This window comes from Astyanax mexicanus, chromosome 13, assembly GCF_023375975.1.
Source record: "Astyanax mexicanus isolate ESR-SI-001 chromosome 13, AstMex3_surface, whole genome shotgun sequence".
Classification (NCBI taxonomy): Eukaryota; Metazoa; Chordata; class Actinopteri; order Characiformes; family Acestrorhamphidae; genus Astyanax; species Astyanax mexicanus.
Genome location: NC_064420.1, coordinates 5666766 through 5687763, shown reverse-complemented (window position 1 = coordinate 5687763; position 20998 = coordinate 5666766). Strand labels below are relative to the sequence as shown.

Sequence of the window (20998 nt, the reverse complement as noted above, 5' to 3'; positions counted from 1 at the left end):
TCAGCATACCACCGAGAAGGACCAACCACATCCAAAAGGATTAACTGTGGACGCAGTGAGAGGAAGCTGTCTGAAAGGGATGTTCGGGCGCTTACCCGGATTGTATCCAATAAAAATCACGGCAGAATTCAATGTGCACCTCAACTCTCCTGTTTCCACCAGAACTGTCCGTCACCACAATAAATTATTGTGGTCTAAAACCAAGTGTTTCAGTGTCAGGAGCTGAACTCCCCTGCAGCAGGCGGCAATGTGCTCTCAGCGCAACAATGTGCTCTCAGACCTAATCCGGCAGAACACCTGAGAGAAACACAAAGCTCCTAATCTGCTCAGCTGCCCTCATCACCTCACAGCTAACAGACTCAGACCTGTGACTGTGGTTCTTCTGTCTTCATCTGCGTTAATTACAGCAGATCTTCTCCACATGGTTTACATGTAAGTACAGCTGCTCTGTTCACTATATATTAGAAACTGTGTGTGTGTGTGTGTTCAGACAGTCAGATTACATCATACCTGTCAAGTCTCCCGTTTTGGCCGGGAAACTACCGTATTTTACTCCTCTTTCCCGCCGTCCTCCCTTATTAGTATTTTCCCGTAAATTTCCCGTATTATATTAAGATTAAAAAATATATATTATTGAGGAGACAGGGCACTGACTGCGCTGTGTCTCTTAACCAATCGTGGAGCCGGTTCAAGGAGAAAGTCCCGCCTTTCAGGAGAAACAGCCAATCAGCTTGCAAAGGAGAGTCAGCGTGGTGAAGCCCCTAGTCGCTGTGAGTTCAGGCAGCTAGTCGGAGCTGCTGATGTTAAAACATATCTGGATATTCAGCGATTTTTTTTAAAGAAAGGTAAGGGTAAGCTAATCATGTAAACTGTGATGAAATTTTTCTGATAGCTGCTTAAAAATACTCGTCTCCTAAATAAAACACACAGATTAAACCTTTTAAAATAAAAAGATTACAGCTTGTGACTCAGTTTAACTAGAAAATGTGGAGAGGACCGAAATGAACTGAACTGATCAGGAGTAATCAAAAGAAAGAAGTATTAATTAAAAATTATTAATTGTGTAGGCCACTTAGGACTAATTTTTACTGATGGAATATATCTGGTCCATGTCCTTTTAGTAAAGGCTCATAATACTATTTTTAGGTCACCTACAGTCATTTTGCAGAATTTGTGCACCCTTTGTTCAATTTTAAATCTATTAAATAAATAAAAAAATATATAATATAAAAGAGTGCATTTATGGCAAAAAGACATGAAATCTTAACTTTTTTATATCTAGAAAAGGATTTTTAATTTGGCTGTATTAAAAGAATGACATATGTAGGAATGTCCACAACATTTCAGACTCTGATAATCTAATTGTAGTGTGTAAGTGGTTCACATGTGGTTATTTAAGATTTTTTGTAAACGTGTCTTAAAATGTAAGGGATACTGAACCTTCGTTGGGCTGGTGGGACGGCTTTAAGCGGACAGAGGAAAATATCCCTTATTTTTAAATCTAAAACTTGACAGGTATGGATTACATATTTAGTCCTACTATACTGCATTCTAATGGATCACTTTAGTAGGAAACAGTGTGACAGTGAGTGATGGTAAATTGTAAAACTTTTTACTATTAAACAATAAATTAAATAAACAATAAAACAACCCAACAGGACAAAGCTTTCAGTACTTTTGACTGGTATTAACTGCTGAGGAATGTCTCCCTCTTGTGTTAAAAATGAATTACTACAAAAGATTAGGTACTAAATATCCTAAAACTGAAAAACTATTATTTTAGGACTATATTCTATAATCATAGCATATGAAATAAATCTGTAATTAATCTAAATATAAATCTATATAATTTAAAGTACTTTTTATGTATGTTTAAATGATTGTTTTAAACTATTCTTGCAATCAAGGACTCCTATGAGTCTGATAAACATAATAATAATCTTGTCTCTATAGGCTTTATTGTGAAATTCTGAATATGCAGATATTATAAACAGGAGATATGACCCTAAAATCACAATATTTCAGGACAACATTAGCGATATGACGAAACACTGTAAAACATCGTATTTAGTATAAATAGAACAGTTGCAAACATTCAACACAAGCAAAAAGCTCTGTACACAATTTCTCTATTACCTAGACTATAAAATAATAGTAAGTAATGTAACAAAATAAAAAAAAATGTATAAAAGAAATAATGTGAAGTAATTATTGTATTGTTAGAAAAGATTCTACCACAAACTAAAGCGCAGAATATTACAGTGCATGTATATAAACTCCAGACATAAACCATTATACACAAAACACCCTTAACCTTTTAACATCCTCACTAAGAAAAAAACAATGGAATATTTGTATTTTTATTTATATTTTATTTGTTTTTGTTTGTATTTTTTTAATATACACCTTTTACCAGCCTTCAAACCTTTATAACAGTAATAATAAAGTATCTGTTGTAAAAAATATATATATACTTCCATTCATCAAAACCTCTAAATTTATAATATAAAGTAGAAAAAGTTCTTTGGTTCCCCTTTTTTGAAATTAAATCATGAAATAAACCAATCAGCAGGTCATTTGCCATTCCCTTTAAGAGTTTAGTTAGTGAAGGTGTGTGAGCAGGTAATTTACAGGAACAGCAATGTTATTTTATACTGTATTTTGTTTATTGTTGATGTAAAAGTTGCATTTGTGCACTGCTGCGTGTCCGTGTGTGTGTTACAAGTGGGGGTGTGCCTATGTTGCCAAGATAGCAATGAACGTCTGACTGTTGAGGTTGTTGAGATCTGTCTAGGTTGTATTCAGGCAGTGGCGCACCTGTGCTTTACATTGTTAAGATAGCAACACACCAGAAATTTAGCTGAAAGCAAAAGTATGGTAGCTTGAGCTTAAGCTTGATCGTGTTATCCCAACGGGCGTAAGATGTATGGGGCCCAATGTATGATATGTAGTGGTCATAAATCAGGCAATTATTGTAGTAAAAACTTGAAAATGATTTGCACAGAATGTGATTTAACGTATTAAAAGCTTACTATTATTAGCTATTATTAATCATTGTAGTTAATATGGTCAATGGCCCATATTAAAATACGATTAACTTATTTTGCTGCTATTAATTATTTCAGAAGCATATAAACAGTAAAATCTATAGCTGTATCTGTATTTAGAGTTATATGTTATATTCACTTTAGTTTTATAAACTGTGCGGCTGTTCCTTTTTATTGCAGGCAGAGTTAACAACATACGATAATAACATTTACACAGGAAGCAGAGGGAAGTGTTTAAATGTGTGTGTGTGTGTGTGTGTGTGTGTTTGTACAGGATGTGGTGGGTTTAACACTGCTCTATCAGATCTCAGTCAGCAGTGTTGGACAGTTACAGCTGGTAACCCAAACACAGCACAGGCCAGCAATGCAGCTCACCACAGGTAAGCCTAACTAACCCTCTAATATCTGACTAAAATATACCATATATATTCAGTATCAGTCAAAAATCTGGACACATATCTTCTTATTTATAGTGTTTTTTTTTTACATTGTAAATTTCATATTGAAGACTATATAAAAGCTATACAGGAACACATGCTGAAATATTCTGTAAACAAAAAGTGTTAAACAAACCAGAATATGTTTTTATATGGTTTTAACCCCATAACGCCTGAATTAATGTAGCTGTATATGAAAAAATGTTTCATGTGTGTTTTACCTTTAAGTAGATAGTAAATATTGTTGAGATTATTAATTTCACTTTTGCACAAAAATAAATAGAAATTTTGGTATGTTGCAAATTTGCAACAACAGGCAATATGGTCTATTTGGGGTAAATTTGGTATGTTGCAAATTTGCTACAGCAGACATAATGGTCCATACTAAGATAACAATAACAGAGTAATATAACAGTGAAAAATCAATGTTTTATTTATGCACCCAACAGCAGGCATTCAATAATAAATAACACCAATTACTGTCACCAACACAATATACACAAATATTACAGGAAACATTTCATTAATTTGAATTCTAGATTCATTTGAATTGTAAATTGTCAAAGGTTCCTAGGTCCGTGGCGAATATGCACTAACAGGCATTGGGGGAATGCAGGCGCTATCTTGGCAGGTTGATTGGATCAAACGGTTAGTCGCATATTTGCAACAACAGGCGTTAAGGGGTTAATTTGAATCTCATTGTCTTCATGAGGGAGAGTCACCTGGAATAGTTTTCTCAGCGTCTTGAAGGAAGGAGTTCCTGGAGGTGTTTTTCCTTCACGGGACAATGTCCCTAATTTTCTATGTTAATCTACAATGTAGGACATAGATTACAAAAAAAAAGAACAACACTATGAGAAGGTGAATCAGATAACAAATAACTTATGACAGTAGTAAACATTGTTTAAATAACAAATTGAGTATTGGATTGAGATGTTATTCGTAATGATAAGTAATGTAGTGCCAATAATAATTAGTTGAAACCTTCTGTTGTAAGTATGTATAAATACCCTTATTGTAAAGTGTTTCCAAATATATATTAATATACTCAGTACTGTGTGCATTTTAGGCAGCTGTAAACAACAAGAATGAAAAATCTGTTTATCTGATTTTTTTATTTATTTATTTAAATAAAACTAAATAATATTAATACAAGAAGCTTTCCTATTGTGAGTCTAGTATTGTATTATTTGTTATCATCCAATTTGGCAATACATTTTTACATGCACGTGTTCTATTGTGATGTGGTTATCTTATTGTCAAGGTAAATATTCATCTGATAAATAACAAATATAATAATGTTCTACATTGTAGATGAATACTAAAGTCATCCAAACTATAAAGAAAAAAGGGTTAAACAAACCAGAATATGTTTTATATTTTAGATCCTTCAAAGTAGCACCTCTTGCTTAGATTATACAGTTTTGCACATCTTGGCTGGATCTTCTCAGTCAGCTTTATGAGGTAGAGTCAGCTAGAATTCAGGCTTTCAGTTAACAGCTGTGCTGAACTTTTCAATAGTTAATTATTTGAATTTCTTGCCTCTTATTGTGTTTGAGAGCATCAGTTGTAAAGTAGGGAAGAGGTAGAGTTGATATACAGTGGATAGCTCTATTTATAGAGTAATGTTCTAATTAACATAATGGCAAGAATTACTCAACTAATATAAACATGACTTAAAATTCTTAAAAAAGTCAAGAACTTTGAAAGTATCCTCATGTGCAGTCACAAAGATCATCAAAGACTTTAAGATGAAACCGGCACTCATCAGGACCGCCCCAGGAAAGGAAGAGAAAGGGCTATCTCTTTTGCATATAACAAAATAAACAAACAAACATTAAGTCAGTCAAAACAGTAAAAACTGGCTGCTTGTTTACATTTTAAAACTAGAACATAGACTCAGTCCCCAATTCCCCGAATACCCCCCAAAGCTATTAGTTACATTTGTGCCAGTTCACCATGAGTCCTAAAACCTAATTAAACTTAATTAAGCATTGATTAGCCAAACCAGGCCAAACCAATGATGCTAATGCTGACCTGCTACCAGGGGACATTTAGAAATGGTTACATGAACACACTGACATACATAAAACTATTTTCCTTTTTTTTAGTTTTTTTTTTCACGTATATTAACATATTTTCTGAGTTTTTGTTTAATTTGCCTTTAACATTTATGCAGTACAATATATATATATATACATTAACCTAAAATTTTAAATAGAAAGTTGTAGAGTATATAAGAGTATATAAAAGGGGAAATATAAGAGAGAGAACAGGGACACCTCAAGGCTACAGCGTGAGGCGGTGTAGTGTTTTGAAATAGGTCTGTAGTGGTTTGGTGCTGCTCAGGAGGATGTGGTTTCTTGTTTTGTTGGTCTCTGTAGAGAAATAGAACAGCCCCACATTTCTCCCCTCACCAACAAAACCAGACCGATAACACTCTGCTCTGCTGCTCTGCTGCTCTCAGACGCAGGGTTTAAAAAGCACAATGCAAACTGTGCTTCATTTAGTTTGAGCTTACTCACATATTCCAGATCTTTCTGATTCTAAAATCTGATTGGCTAACCTGTTGCATGTGCAAAATGCTTATTTATACTGATTACATGCAATACCATGTATTTTTCCATTTTTCCTTGCAGTTCAGTAAACAATCAGAAATAGTACAAAAGTTATCGGGACTTTTAAAGAATAAAATAGAATAAAACCTGACAAAAATGTATATTGGAAAAACACATATATATATATATATATATATATATATATATATATATATTTTTTTTTTTAAAAAGAAAACTGTATAAAAATAAATTGTATATTTGCACACCACACATGTTTTAAATAATGCATTTCTATTCCTCTTCACAATTGTTATACTTGTATATTGTATTGGTCTTTTACATTAAATTCTAATTAAATATATTTATATTTGTGGTTGTTATGTGACGAAATATTGAGAAAATTCAAAGGGTATGAATACTTTTGGCATCCACTGTGTACTGTATATTTTTATGTACATCTGTTGGTGTCAGATTTATAACATATTAGTGATTTATAATGTTCCTGAAGCAGCTGATAAAGGCTGTTGAGCTATTCATGCAATGTTTGATTGCAGTGTTGCTAGGCAACTATAGTCTGTTACCTGGCAGTTTAATTGTTTATTGTAAATATTATTAATAATAATGAATGATTTATTGAGCATAGGTGTATTTTGTCATAGTGTACACTGCCTGATTATGCTGCTCTCTTTATTTATAAGCAACTGTATGACATTAATTCGGAGTTGAGATGTGCAGTAATTAAAAGTTTTCCTCTTTATTTCTCTCTCTTTCTCTCTGATTCTCTCTCTCTGTTTCTCTCCCTCTCTCTATGATTTTCTCTCTCTCTCTCTGATTCTCTCTCTCTTTTTCCCTCTCTCTGATTCTCTGTCTCTCTCTCTCTCTCTCTCTCTCTCTCTCTAACTTTGATTCTCTCTCTCACTCTGATTCTCTCTCTCTGAATCTCTCTTTCTGATTCTCTCTCTCTCTCTGTTGCTCTCCCTCTCTCTCTGATTCTCTCTCTGTTTCTCTCTCTCTCACTCTGATTCTCTCTCTCTCTGTTTCTCTCCCTCTCTCTCTCTGATTCTCTCTCTCTCTGATTCTCCCTCTTCCTGTTTCTCTCTCTCTTCAGTGTTTGCCTGTGTGAGTCTGGTGATATCAGCAGGTGAGTCTCATTTTCTGCTCCAGAGTTTGGTTAATATATGTTTACTGTGGTGCTGTGAAGCTACAGTGTTTACACATAACAAATAGCAGTCTAAATTAAAGAAAACAAAGAAACTAAGCAAGACTGCAAAATATAGAATTGATTATGATGGTAAAACAAGTTAAGTTAGTTAAAATATAAATACAGAAGATGAACCTGAGGTAAAGTTCTCAGCAGTGCTAGCCGGGGTTAGCAGCAGGCTACAGGTTGATAATACTTATCTCTGAACAGTGAAAGAGCTAGCGCTTAGCACGGTTAGCGGCTAATGCTTCCTCAGCAGTGCTAGTCGGGGTTAGCTGCAGGCTCCCCACCTCTGAGCGGGAAATAGCACTTAGCGGCTAATGCTAATGCTACTCCAGTCTCGGTGCTGGAGAACTAAACTGAAACTCCTGCATAACTCTGCACGTTAGTGGAGTGGCTCTAAATGATATGATAAAACACTGATTTAAATAAATTATTTCAAGAATACACTACTGCAACAACGTGAAAATTAAATGTTGTTATTGCATACAATATGATATGGCACACCCCTAACTGAGAGACAAAAAAAATACAAGAATTTTATCAGATTTGTAACCGAAGTCAATGATCCAGAATGACATGATACTAATAATAATGTACTCCAAATATCTCCATATATCCAGGATTAAAGTAAAATAAATGATACTGGACAGATACAATCTGTCTCTAGTAGATACATAATGGGAAATGAGAACAGTGTGAATTTTTCTTTTGCTAAAAACAGCAAAAAAGTTGTACCCTGATGTGATAATTAGGGGTGAGGTTGGTGAAAATTACTATAGTATACATGTTCACTATACTCAAAAATGTTGCCGATAGTATTATTATTTTTATTTTATTTTTTATTTTTTGTGTTTTTATGTTGCCGATATTATTGCGTATGATACAATATGGCACACCCCTAGCTTTACTTTTTCTTACAACCTGACTGGTGAAATATACAGGGGTTGGACAATGAAACTGGTTTCATGGCTAAATTGGATCAGTCTGGTGGCCAATCTTCATTAATTGCACATTATTGCACCAGTAAGAGCTCTAAGAGTGCGAAGGTTCAGTTAGCAGAGTAAGAGCACAGTTTTACTCAAAATATTGCAATGCACACAACATTATGGGTGACATACCAGAGTTCAAAAGAGGACAAATTGTTGGTGCACGTCTTTCTGCTGCATCTGTGACCAAGACAGCAAGTCTTTGTGATGCATCAAGAGCCACGGTATCCAAAGTAATGTCAGCATACCACCAAGAAGGACCAACCACATCCAACAGGATTAACTGTGGACGCTGTAAGAGGAAGCTGTCTGAAAGGGATGTTCGGGTGCTAACCCGGATTGTATCCAAAAAAACATAAAACTACGGCTGATCAAATCACGGCAGAATTTATTGTGCACCTCAACTCTCCTGTTTCCACCAGAACTGTCCGTTGGGACAATATATTATTGTGGTCTAAAATCAGGTGTTTAAGTTGCATTGTCCAACTTCTATAAAATCATAAGGCGCTCTGCCAATTTTTGGTCAAATTAGAGTATTTTTTAAGTATTTGAAGTGCGCCTTATAGTGCAGAAAATACCATAATCTGTTGTGTTTGGGCACTTTTGGTGACAGAGATTGTCTTTTACTAAAAGTTTACTAAAAGTTGCAGCCCTACTGCTGACACAATAATGTGTAATTTAAACAGGGCAAAACCTTAGAGAAATATTGAGAGAAGCATTTATACAGCACTCTGATAGTGTAGTTCAGCTCAGGGTCACTGATATAAGCTTTGATACTCATTAGCGCATATTACACTGACGTCACACAGTACCGGGAAGCCTGATCCGAGGTCAGCGTGTGATTTTCAGGAATATAAATCCACTATTAGATTAGCTCAGGGTGATTAGCGTTATTAATCGGCTGTGTTTCTGTTCTCTATAAGCTGCAGCTGCGCAGAGCGACTACACCGTGGCCTGCTACGTGGACTCGGCCACCCGGCGCCTGTTCCACCACGTCAGCCCCTCAGTCTGCACACACCTCGTCTACACCTCCGCCTACATCGATGAAAACTCCAGCTTCAAAACTGCGGCCCAGGACCCTAACACCGGCTGCACCTCCATTAAAACACTGAAAGAGAGGTCTGTCCTGCCATTAACACTCACATTAAATCAATTCTAATAAACAAGTAGAGATATAATCATATTACGATGCTGAAACTTTGAATATGGAAGCCCATTCACTAAACTACCTAACATTAAAAACATCCAGAACCTACTTTTAAATTAATTTTTTAATTAAAAAAATATATATTTTTATTTTTGGACATTATTGAGACCCATTCTACATATTTGGAAACTAGTTCTTAATAGGTTTAGATACTTTCTTGCTTTTTAAAAGGATTTCCCAATTTCTTGTTACTTTAAGAATTTTTTTTTTGTAGTTTTGTAGTTTTTTGTAGTATTTTAAGTCACATTCTTGTTATGTTGAGATACTTTCTGTAAGACTTTGTATTGGCAAGAACTTAAAATGGCAATATGATTAAAAATATGTACAATACGGAGCATACAATTTCATATATCCCATTATATTACTATATTGTAAGCACTGTGATATACTGTGATTCTTTAAATCAAAATTTAGCAGAAAAATCATAAATTCATCAATAAATTGTGGCACAGTGTAAGGCACAGTTTATCTGTTCAAATTATGTAGTAAACTAAAAAACAGCCACAAAAATGGAGATGCTTGTTTTTTTTATTGGACAGCAACGATATAATAAAAAGAAAAGGTTTATTTTTTACTGCAATCTAGTGGGCGGGGCTTAAACACAACGTTAAATAAACCACTTCTGACACCAATACTTACAAGTTAACTACTGATAAAAATTTAAACTATGTTTTTGATAACCACACTGTAATATCAAAAAGAAATAATAATATTCTGGTTGTTTTAAGATGATTTCTTTATTATTATTATTTTAAGTTACATGTAGAGGTTTTTTTTGTTTTATTATTCTTATTCGATATATTTAGACACTTTCTTATTATTTTAAGATGCTTATTTTATTAATCTTTAATTTTTGAATGTTTTATTAGTTATTAATACTTCATATTAAGAATTGTTTTTTCTTAATTCAAGATGCTTTATCAATATTTTGGGAAAATTCTTCTTATATTTAGGTGATTTTTATATATTTTTTATTTGATAATATTTTTATTTTATAACATTTTCTGTATATTTTGAGATGCTTGGTCATTATTTATTATCAGATGCTTTCTTGTTATTGTGAGAACACTTTTATTTTCAGCCATATAGTATTGTTTTAAATTTGTGCCACGGTTCATATCCATTTCTGCCCCCCTGTAGAATTACAATAGTAACAATGATCAAATTCCAAAACTCTGTTTGTACCCACAGCCCTTCTAGCTGTGATACATTAGAATGGCTTGAAGCTCAGCCAACTGGAGTAAAAGTGAAGTAGGATTATTATCACATGATAACAATAATTCCCCCTTCACTTTTATTCCACTTTGCTGTACTAGAAGCCATTCTGTGATATGATTAGCTGTATTATATTTTGCTAAAAGCTTATGCTTATTCACTCACCCATCCAAATCATTAAATTCATGTTCCAATCACTTTCATGCCCACTTGGGTATAAAACCAAGCACCTAGTTATACAGACTGCTTCTACAGACCTTAGTGAAAAAACGGGTGGATGCTCTCAGGTGCTCAGTGAACTCAGTGATTCCATAGTCAACTGTCAGTGATATTATAACACAGTGGAAGTGACTGGGAACAACAGCAACAGCAAATGCTAGATCATTTTTAGTCAATCAATCAATCCCCTAATCAAGGTGATATCATGTAAAATAAAAAAAAACAATGCTCAGCCATGCCGTATTAAGAAAATGGAACGAGATATTTAAGTTGTGGGAATATGATTTTAATGCATGGGAACTAGACAATTAAGGCATGGGAACAAGACCATTAAGGCATAGGGCAAGTTAATTAAATTGTAGCCATTAAGGCGTGACCAAAAGGTCCTTTCAGGGGTTTTGCACAATATGACTGTATAAGGAAGGTAAACAGGTCTGTGTCTGAGCCAATCAGCTTTTAGTATGAGAATTATGTGTGTTTAACTTATTATATCATGTCTCACTGCAAGAGACTCCAAAACATCACCATAATTCATTCAGAGATTAAAATAAAAAGAAACCAGTTCACTCTCCATTTTCTTACCAAAGATCATCCCTGGTTTGGAGCATTGATGTCATGTTCAGTTTCTTCATGGGCATTCATTCACAGAAAAGCAATGGGATAAATTAGAATCTGACCTCACAAATGTGCTTCTGGAAGAATGTTAAAAAATGCCCATAAACACAGTACTAAACCTTGTGAAAAGCCTTTCTAGAAAAGTTGAAGCTGTTATAGATGTAAAGGGTGGGTCTTTATCCTATTAAACTCTGTGATTAAGAATGGGAGTTGAGCAAATGCTTGGCAATGTGGTGCACAGTATGTTTGTCATAAATATAGAGCAATTTTCCTTATTTTGCTGCTACATTATTGAATCAGTTTCACTTTTATTTTATTTTTTACAGTACAGTAACTAACACTGCCTACCATTATTATTACTCTTCAGGTACTCTACTTTAAAGGCTTTACTTGGTGTGGAGGTCAAGCAGTCAAGGTAATCACAGTACTATGAAACACAATATTTGTTTTTATTAATTATCATAGTTTTATATATATAAAGACATTCTCGTCTTCTATAGGTTAGAGCAGCTGACCCAAAATAAAGCTAGTCTGGACTCCTTTATTGACGCCACACTGAAGCACCTGAAGGAGAAGAACTATGATGGACTGGAGATGACCTGGGTGGAGAACACTGCGTCTGAAGAACCTTCCAGAAGCACAGAGACTTTAGCACAATTTCTAAAGGTAAGAAGTGATACTTCAGATTAGTGATGAAACCATACACTTTTTATAGCTCTGATTTGATCCAATTCTGATTTAAAACTGATATAAAACTGCTGATACCGAAACAAATATCGATACTTTTCGTTTGATTATTATTACTATGTTAAAGTTACATAATGAAGCTAAAACAGACCACCCAGCCCTTTGAAGAGTATACACAAGTGCATTTAATGTAAAGGCCTTCCAAAGTAATTTATTTGACACACAATAGTTTTCTTTCAAATTTTTATAAAATATTTTTTTAAAAGTTTAATATTAAATATGTTAAATATTATATAAAGGGCTTTAGACGATTTTTTTGCACTGGTTGCGCAGGAGACTTTTATTTTGACACGTAGCGTAGTGGATTAGCTGCAATGGCTAACGGCTAACCGGCGACGCTAACTGTATTTCCGAGCTGAATTAATCACTGTTTTTTAATAACAGATTGTTTTCTTAGTGCTGGTTAGAATGGGTAGGATTTGTTGTTTGATATTCGATGTGGATTATGGCTGTAGTTCACTTGATATTGAGATGACTTATTACATTCAAAATAGCTAGGCTAACAGACTGCAGATCTTAATGGAGATGGCTAACGGCTAACTGGCGATGCTAACTGTATTTCTGAGCTAAATTAATCACTGTTTTTTAATAACAGATGGGTGTGTTTGTGCTGGTTAGTGTTTGTTGATCCTGTGGTTTTATAGGATATGTGGATTATGACTATAGTTTACTCCAGTCTGCAGTTATAATAACTTTATAAAACCAGAATGCAGCTGACGGTCCGATGCTAGCTAGGCTAACAGACTGCTAGTGTTAATCTGTTCACCCCTCGGATGCTCACTATACAGATATTACATGCAGCCGTTCTGCTGTTCTGCGTTTCCAAAGTTAAAACTCTCCAGACAATTGATTTTTTTTGTAGACAAACAGCTAAAATTTACTTAGTCAGCCACAGACTGAAGCTGCTGGGGGTTCAGGGTAAACTGTGGAACTGGAGTCCGGATCATATCTACTTTAAATGATACTCAAAGTCTTAAATAAAAAGAAACTAATGGATATTTTTTTTACTGTTTTAGATATTTATTATTAATGTTCTTTCAGGAACTGAAGAGACAGATCGGAGAAGACGCTGAGCTCGCTAACCAGTCTGTGCTAGTTTTAGTGTCTCTTCCGGCTCGTACCGACCACACCAGCGCCCACAGTGATGAGAAAGCTATCTCACAGTGAGTGCAATGTCACACTTACTGAAGTAGACTGAATTTAGAGAACTATAATTCTCTGTAACACTTTTTTTGGATGGTATATTATTGATGCCTCTAACATGCTCGACTTACTTTCAACTGAATGTCTATTAACCCTTGTGTGGTGTTCGGGTCTGTGGGACCCGTTTTCATTTTTTATCAAATGATACTAAAAAAATATTTTTTCTAACTCAAACTCATTGGCATTGGCTCATTTTTTGCGAGAAACATATATCAAAACACATTTTCGATAAACACACACTGTACACCCCCCCCCCCCCCTACACATTTATATTGCATACAGTATGTTTGGCCCAGGGCTAATAAACATTGCTTAATTTGTAAATTTGAAACTAAACAAATTTTCTACTCATATCTTGAGTTTAATTAATTTTCTTTTACATTTCATTAAAAAACGAATTAAAAAAGAGTAGCACTTTTTGAAAGAAATGTAACATAAGAAAGGTAAAGGGCAAATATTAACCATGTAGGCTGTTTATATTGCTTGCGATTTAGGTGAAGCGAGCATGTGTAAAGCATTTTAATGTAAAATTGCTTAATTTTGCTGAATTAAATACAAGTAACAAAGTAAACGAGTAACAAAAATATGAACACCACACAAGAGTTAAATGCAATTGAACTCATAGTTGAGTGTAAATGATTCTCCACAGAACCTAACATCCACCTAACTCTAATCCTAAACCTTTTCCAAAATACAGGGCAGCACCAGCATTACCACTTTAGTCATGATTAAAATCGCGTATTAAAACCACCAATATGAATATAATTCCATGTTGCCGATCTAACAATGAATTAAACGCCTTAAATATGCCATCTGGTTAACCCGGGCCCGCTTTGTATTTTGTAGTGAAATATGCAGTTGATTGGTGTTTTTTCATGCACAGTTGGTGTCCACAATATGCTCATAACAGTATATTGTGTATCATAATAACAAAATATATCCATAATACAATCGAAACCTGTATTATCATATTGCCGACCTCTGATCAATACAAAAATCAATACTAAATCAAATTTTGTACTCTGAACTGTTGAACTGTTGTTCATACCTTGTTTTTCAGATTTGTGGACTTCATCACCTTGCTGCCATCTAGCCTTGTAGAAGAATCACAGATTGTAAGATTGCAATTCTCAGTTCTCTATTTATTGTCTTTAAATGAGTGGAATCACTTCATTATGCTATTAAATTTTATATTATTGTTACTTCAATGGCATTAAATAGTCTTAAAATCACAAAGTAACCCTGGTAGGCAACGCTACACACTGATAGTGAGTTGGGGGGGCATGCCTATAAAGCAAATAAAGAATTTCAGGGGGGGATAAGAAAGATGAAGTGCTAGATAAAGTTAACCCTTAAACTTCACTTTATTGTGTTATCGTGACAAACCTAACTTTTTTAGAATTATATTTGGGTACCAGCTGAATCCCTAAATCTGAGTTTGTTGGTATGATCAGTGTCTTCATATTGTCTCACAGGACAGTGCAGTTAAGTACTGGCAGGAGCAAGGAGTCGACCCCCAGCAGCTCATCGTGGCATTGCCTGCGTTCTTGTGGAGGTCTAGGAGACGAGAGCACAGGAGACGTTTTGACACAGTCAACGTAACTCCAGAGAAAATGGAGCAGCCCTACGGTCCGGGGCTGATGATCGCCAAGCAGGTAATCTAACTGGACATCTGATTACTTAGAGACAATTCAGGCGCAGTGGATCACAGCGGACTGTTTGGTTTTCCTCATCACAATGAATTTGTGCTGTTTCCCATCAGGTCTGCCAGGCTATTAAAAGCGGACAAACAGAGTTAAAGACTTTGACCAAACTGGAGAGTACTCAAAGCCTGGGAGAAGAGGTGAGTTTAGGACACTGTGAATGTAGACTGTGAACTCATATAGTGAATTCAGTGCAGTGCAATTCAATATGAGATTGTCGTATGTGAAATATATGGCCATATTTGGTCATATTTTGCTATATATATAGGTATATGTTTAAGTAAAATGAACTATGTTATTTTATTCTATAAACTACGGACAACATTTCTCTCAAATTTCAAATAAAAATATTGTCATTTAGAGCATTTATTTGCAGAAAATGAGAAATGGCTCAAATGACAAAAAGATGCAAAGATTTCACATCTTAAATAATGGCAAAAAACAAGTTCATATTCATAAAGTTTTAAGAGTTCAGAAATCAATATTTGGTGGAATAAACCTGGTTTTTAGTCATAGTTTTCATCTTGGCATCATGTTCTCCTCCTCCAGTCTTACACACTGCTTTTGAATAACTTTATGCCTTTACTCCTGGTGCAAAAAATCAAGCAGATCAGTTTGGTTTGATGGCTTGTGATCATCCGTCTTACTCTTAATTAAATTCCAGAAGTTATCAATTTGGAAAAATCTAAGAAACTTAGTATCATCATCATCATCATCTTTTTTTTCCAGAGCTGTATATTTACATACTCTATAAAGTACCAATCAAAAGTCTGCTAATAAATGCTAAATGATGCTAAAATTGTGTACTTTTCATATTAAGAATACCTCCATCCACACATTTGCAGGTCTCCTGGCTGCTGCAGAAGGGGGTTGGTGGTGTCGGAGTTGTCGCGTTAGATGTCGACAACTTTGCCGAGTCCATGTGCCTCAACTGCACAGAAAGTGAAAAGGCGCTTCTCGAATCCAAGACGATTTCTGTACCTCCTCATCACCATCATCACCCTCACGGTCACAGCCCTCACTCCAGGCACGGCCATCATCGTGGTCCTCACCACCATCATCCTCATGATAGAGAGGGCAGAGAACCTCACGGCCAGGATGGTGCTTCGTTTGACGCTAATGACACTGGTCACCGTCACGGACACCGGCATGGTCGCCACCACCATGAGCATCACCATGGCCACGGTCACCATGGTCACGGGCATCATGGACGTGGTGGTCATGGTGAGCGTGGTCCATATGGTCATCATGGTGAGCGTGGCCATGAAGGCCATTCCCATGATCATCATAGGCGTCACTCAACAGCTTAGAGTTCATAAAACAGAGAAATGAAAACAATTCATGACGGTTAATAATTACCAGGTGAAAAAAGTTATACAAATATGAATGTGAGCAGCAGTGTGTCACTTCTTTAATCGTCATGGTTGCAATAGCATTAGACTGTCACAATATTATAAACAGCTTAAAAAATCTTATTGTAGTTATTGTTATGGGTTTTAACCCTAAAATTAGTTAAAAACAGGGTACTTTTTGATTGATAAAAAAATAAAAAAATTCCCAGTATTGCCAAAAGTATTCACTCACTCATTCACATCATTAAATTCAGGTGTTTTATTCACTTAATCACACTTTAATCACAGGTGTAAATCAAGCTCCTATGTCTGGCAATCTAAATGATGAACCTGGGTTTGGTGGTTGCCAGGAGAACAGTACTTGTCAGACATTGTGCATTGTGCCAGGTGTAAAGTTTGGTGGAGGGGGGATTATGGTATGGGGTTGTTTTGGAGATTTTGGTGGGAACAAGAGAACAATTTGACCATGGCTTATTACTGTTCAAACATGATTTTGTGTACCAGTGCACAAATCAAGCTCCATAAAGACATAAATGAGCGAGTTTGGTGTGGAAGAACTTGACTGGCCTGCACAGAGTCCTGACCTCAACTTGTCAGAACCTCAGACATTTTTAAGAATGGTGAAAAATTCCCATAAACACACTCCTAAACCTTGTGAAAAGCCTTCCCAGGAGAGTTAAAGGGGACATGAAACATTTCAGTTTGTACACGTTTTCTAAGAGATTAAATATAATGGAATTTATTTGGGGGGGAATTTTTTATATCAAATGTTTACTCACTAAGTTATAATATATTTATGTTTGTTACGTTTGAGCTAGGGCGCCGCCATGTTGCCCGTGCAGCGCTGGTGACGTCACGAGGTTGGTTGGTTGCAGAGCCCAGGTACATAACTAGTGGAAAAGGGCTTATTGTTTGTGGAGATTATGGATGAAGGCGAAGCTGAACTAGGCTAATAAAGTGGAGCATTTACTCAGAGATATTTCCTGTATAAACCTGAGCAGAAGTTTTCAAATGTTTTTCTGAGAGAGAGACGTTTTGGGGGTGTTTATTATCTCTACGTGAGGTCCGTGCAGAACCCTGCAGCAGCCAGTCAACAGCAGGTACTGCCATCGCGTTAACTAACTTGTTTATATACATTTAGCATGTAAAGTCCAGAGTTCATTAAGACATGAAATGTACATGATTTAAGTGGATATTGAAACACCCAAGCGGTGTTTGGTTGATAAACCGTTCAGTTTAGAAGTTAGAAGGCTTACTGGGTAGCTAGCTTCATCTAGTTAGCGTTAGCTAGTTAGCGAGCGTTGTCTAACTATGGTAAGATAGCTAGATAAGTAGCTAACGGTAGCTATGTTATCTTTAAACTGTCAGTTTATCTGAGCTGTCGGTAAGTTAACGTTAATACCTCTCGCTGCTCTGCTGGATGAGCGCGTTGTTTGGCTCGTTCTCTGCGGCTCGTACAGCTGCTGCTCTCATAGTGATGTCACTCAGTCGGACAGTCTGTACATCCCAGCTGATCAGAGGAAAAAAGTCTCGGATTTCAGCTTATTTATCCGGCACTAAAGCTCCTGACTCAAAACCCTCTCCTTCATATAGTCCTGGTCTAGAAAGTGCTCGCTCCTAACCCCTAGCATTGCAGCTAACCGGAGGATTCTCACGCTTCAGAGCTGCGAGCCCCCGCTGAAGAACAGCTGTCTGCTTTAGAGGCGAGATATGAAAGTGAAAGTGAATTTTTCTCATTCCTCACACTATTAAATTTCACTACTCCCAGTATTACTACACCCAGGGGCAATACAAACGTGTTGCATCGCTTTGCAACGATTTTTGGTTTGGCTTTTATTATTAATTGAGGAACTAAAGTTACTGTAGGCTCATAGGTTATAGTAGTGAGGCGTCCGAGAACCAACCTCGTGACGTCACTTTCAGCGCTGAGACAAGATGGCGCTGCCCGTACTTGAGATTACTTACTTAAATGAGATTTAGATTGGTTATTATTTTAATTCTGTTTCACTGACAGCTGTTAAACTTATCAGATTTGTTAGAGTGAAAATACATCTTGTGAATTATACTAAATACTTGAAGTGTTTCATGTCCCCTTTAAAGCTGTTATAGATGTAAAGCCGGGGCCCACATCATATTATAGCCTTCATATGTGTTCATATGTGTGCAAATGATGATTATGAAGAATACTTTTGGCAATACAGCCTATATTTATGGAATTATGGAAGCATGTGTAAAATTACTATCTTTCTAAATCTAAGCAATTTTGAGTGATTTTACTTCAGCTAATTATTATTTTCTTTCTGGATTAATCTGACAATTGTTTAATAAATAGACTGATTATTAAAATGTTAAACTCTGAAAATAGAAAAAAGATCATTTTATTCTCTGTTCAGTTGCATGTTTTTAATACTAGTATTAAGTAAAACTACATTATATAATAACAATCAATTTCATAAGTATTCTGCTACAACCCTGGTGATCATTTAACATATAATGGATTGACTGAACATTGGAAAATATTTTCTTTAAAAAATAAAGAAAGAAAACAAAGTAAATTTTTTTTATATAAAATTACTATTTTAGACAGTTTTGAGATTTTTCAGTAACATTGATGTAGCATTATATCAACATTAAAGCATTAATACATTCAGCTACTTGTTGTTTAGCATGTTTTTTGCTAATTGCATTGTTTTCTCACGTTTAATAAAACCTCTACTGTTCCCCTTCTTTTGCAGCATTAAGCATTAAGAATTAAATATTGTTTTTGTGTTATTCTAAAATGTCTAATAGTAACAACTTGGCAATGTGGTGTAAAAAAACAGTCTTTCCCAACTTACCCCACAACTGTATAGGGACAGTGCTTTTTTTTGCTTTTTTTGTTCATAGTAGTAATATTATGATAGTATATATAGTAAAATTCAATTTTAAGATACCTTGATCCACAAAAGGCCACAGGGCATTACCAGCCACAGTAGGCAGTGCAGTGTAGAGTTGGTCATGTGGGATATAATATTAGTTTCTGTCCCATGACTTTTAATAATAATGATAAAATATATATATATATATATATATATATATATATATATATATATATATATATATATATATATATATATATATATATACATAAAATAGAATGCATATGTAAATGTATATGAACGAATGTTTTTCTTTCACTCTGTTAATGTCAGTCACTATATATTTTGAACTGGAAAACACATTATAATGATTATATTTCCTATTTTGTTCTGTAAACAACAATAATAAATTCTTACTGATCTGAACTGAAGTTAATGGTGTGTTCTCTAATAAAGTTACTTATATATTCATATTTTTCAGTGTTACCGTATACCGTATATCGCGGACAATAAGGAGCATTAAGCAACAGTAGTAAAAATGCACACTTGATGTAAATAGAGGTGTCGTCAAGTTTCCCTTCTAATTCAGCAGCACCTTATTAAACAAATCTGTAATTCTTAAAAATGTAATAATTCTTTCAAAGTTAAACGAGTGCTGGATGTTAATTTACACAGATTTCTGTCCTGAAAACGGTAAGCTTAGAATTCCAGTATTTTGTCCAAGGGTGAGCGCTAGCCGCGGTTAGCAAGCGCTAAGCCAGCCCCAGTTAGCAGTGCTAGCAAGCCACGGTTAGCGCTAGTAAGTTAAATGCTGAGTGTTCTAGTAAGCCAGGGTGCTATCAGCTAGCATTTCATCTCATGCAGATTGTTTTAATGATAAACGCACAGACTGCAGTCCGATATACTCCTATATCTCTGAATGGGGAAAGAGCTAGCGTTGTGGTTAGCTGCTAATGCTAATGCTGCCGCACTTAGCCTCAGCACTAGAGAAACTTCACTGAAACTTCTCTATAACGCTTCGATTTTTGGGAAAATTAAAGGATTTTAAATGAGCCTTAGAGTGCGAAAAATACTGTAAATTTATTAAAGTATTTAAACATACAAACCCAGATGCACTGTTTGAAGGTGCAACATCCAATATGTATAAAATTCAATGTCTTATTTTAACACAGGGTTCATACACTTTTTTAATTGTAATTTTCAAGTTTAAACATTTACACCCCTGTGACTTATTTAGCTTAAAAAACAAAATAATTAAAAAGAAGAAGAAGAAATAAAAATCGGCATTAATTTATTTATTTATTTATTACATTTTAATTTATTTATTCATTAATTTCCCTCAATTGCTCTATTTGAATTATTTTATTTTGGACAGTCTCTGTTGTTCTTAGTAGTTTATCAAACCCAGAAATTCTTACGATTTTTTATTTTTTTTTGGCAGGTATGTGCATGTGTATGTGTGTTGTGTATTGTGTGTGTTGAATGTGTATTTGTGTGTGTGTGTGTGTGTGTGTGTGTTGTATGTGTATTTGTGTGTATCTGTGTGTGCACCAGGTGCAAGCCAGCTCACATAGAGTCAGTGGCTCTTAGCTCAGCTATCTCTAATGCATGAGTAGATTTATGAGGCTATTACTTAGGCATCCTAAT

General features: G+C 35.2%; 1 protein-coding gene across 2 annotated transcripts; it reads left to right on the top strand.

Moving 5' to 3' along the window:
• The first annotated feature begins 319 nt into the window (after window positions 1–319).
• hrct1 (histidine rich carboxyl terminus 1) lies at window positions 320–19436 on the top strand. Of its 2 annotated transcripts, none has more exons than XM_022677256.2 (11): window positions 320–432; window positions 3322–3427; window positions 7151–7183; window positions 9162–9351; window positions 11856–11903; window positions 11989–12154; window positions 13277–13398; window positions 14499–14553; window positions 14914–15093; window positions 15201–15281; window positions 15987–19436. In XM_022677256.2, the coding sequence occupies exons 2-11, from the start codon at window positions 3412–3414 to the stop codon at window positions 16449–16451; spliced, it is 1356 nt and encodes a 451-aa protein (XP_022532977.2). In that variant the 5' UTR covers window positions 320–432; window positions 3322–3411; the 3' UTR covers window positions 16452–19436. The 2 variants fall into 2 exon arrangements, with proteins under 2 accessions (XP_022532977.2, XP_022532976.2); XM_022677255.2 differs by having other exon boundaries at window positions 9156–9351.
• The last annotated feature ends 1562 nt before the right edge of the window (window positions 19437–20998 follow it).

Bases quoted from the DNA above. Each gene is read 5' to 3' on its own strand.
- hrct1 (XM_022677255.2), top strand. The intron at 15,094-15,200 runs GTAATCTAACTG...GTTTCCCATCAG, and splicing joins GGCTGATGATCGCCAAGCAG to GTCTGCCAGGCTATTAAAAG. The intron at 15,282-15,986 runs GTGAGTTTAGGA...ACACATTTGCAG, and splicing joins CTCAAAGCCTGGGAGAAGAG to GTCTCCTGGCTGCTGCAGAA.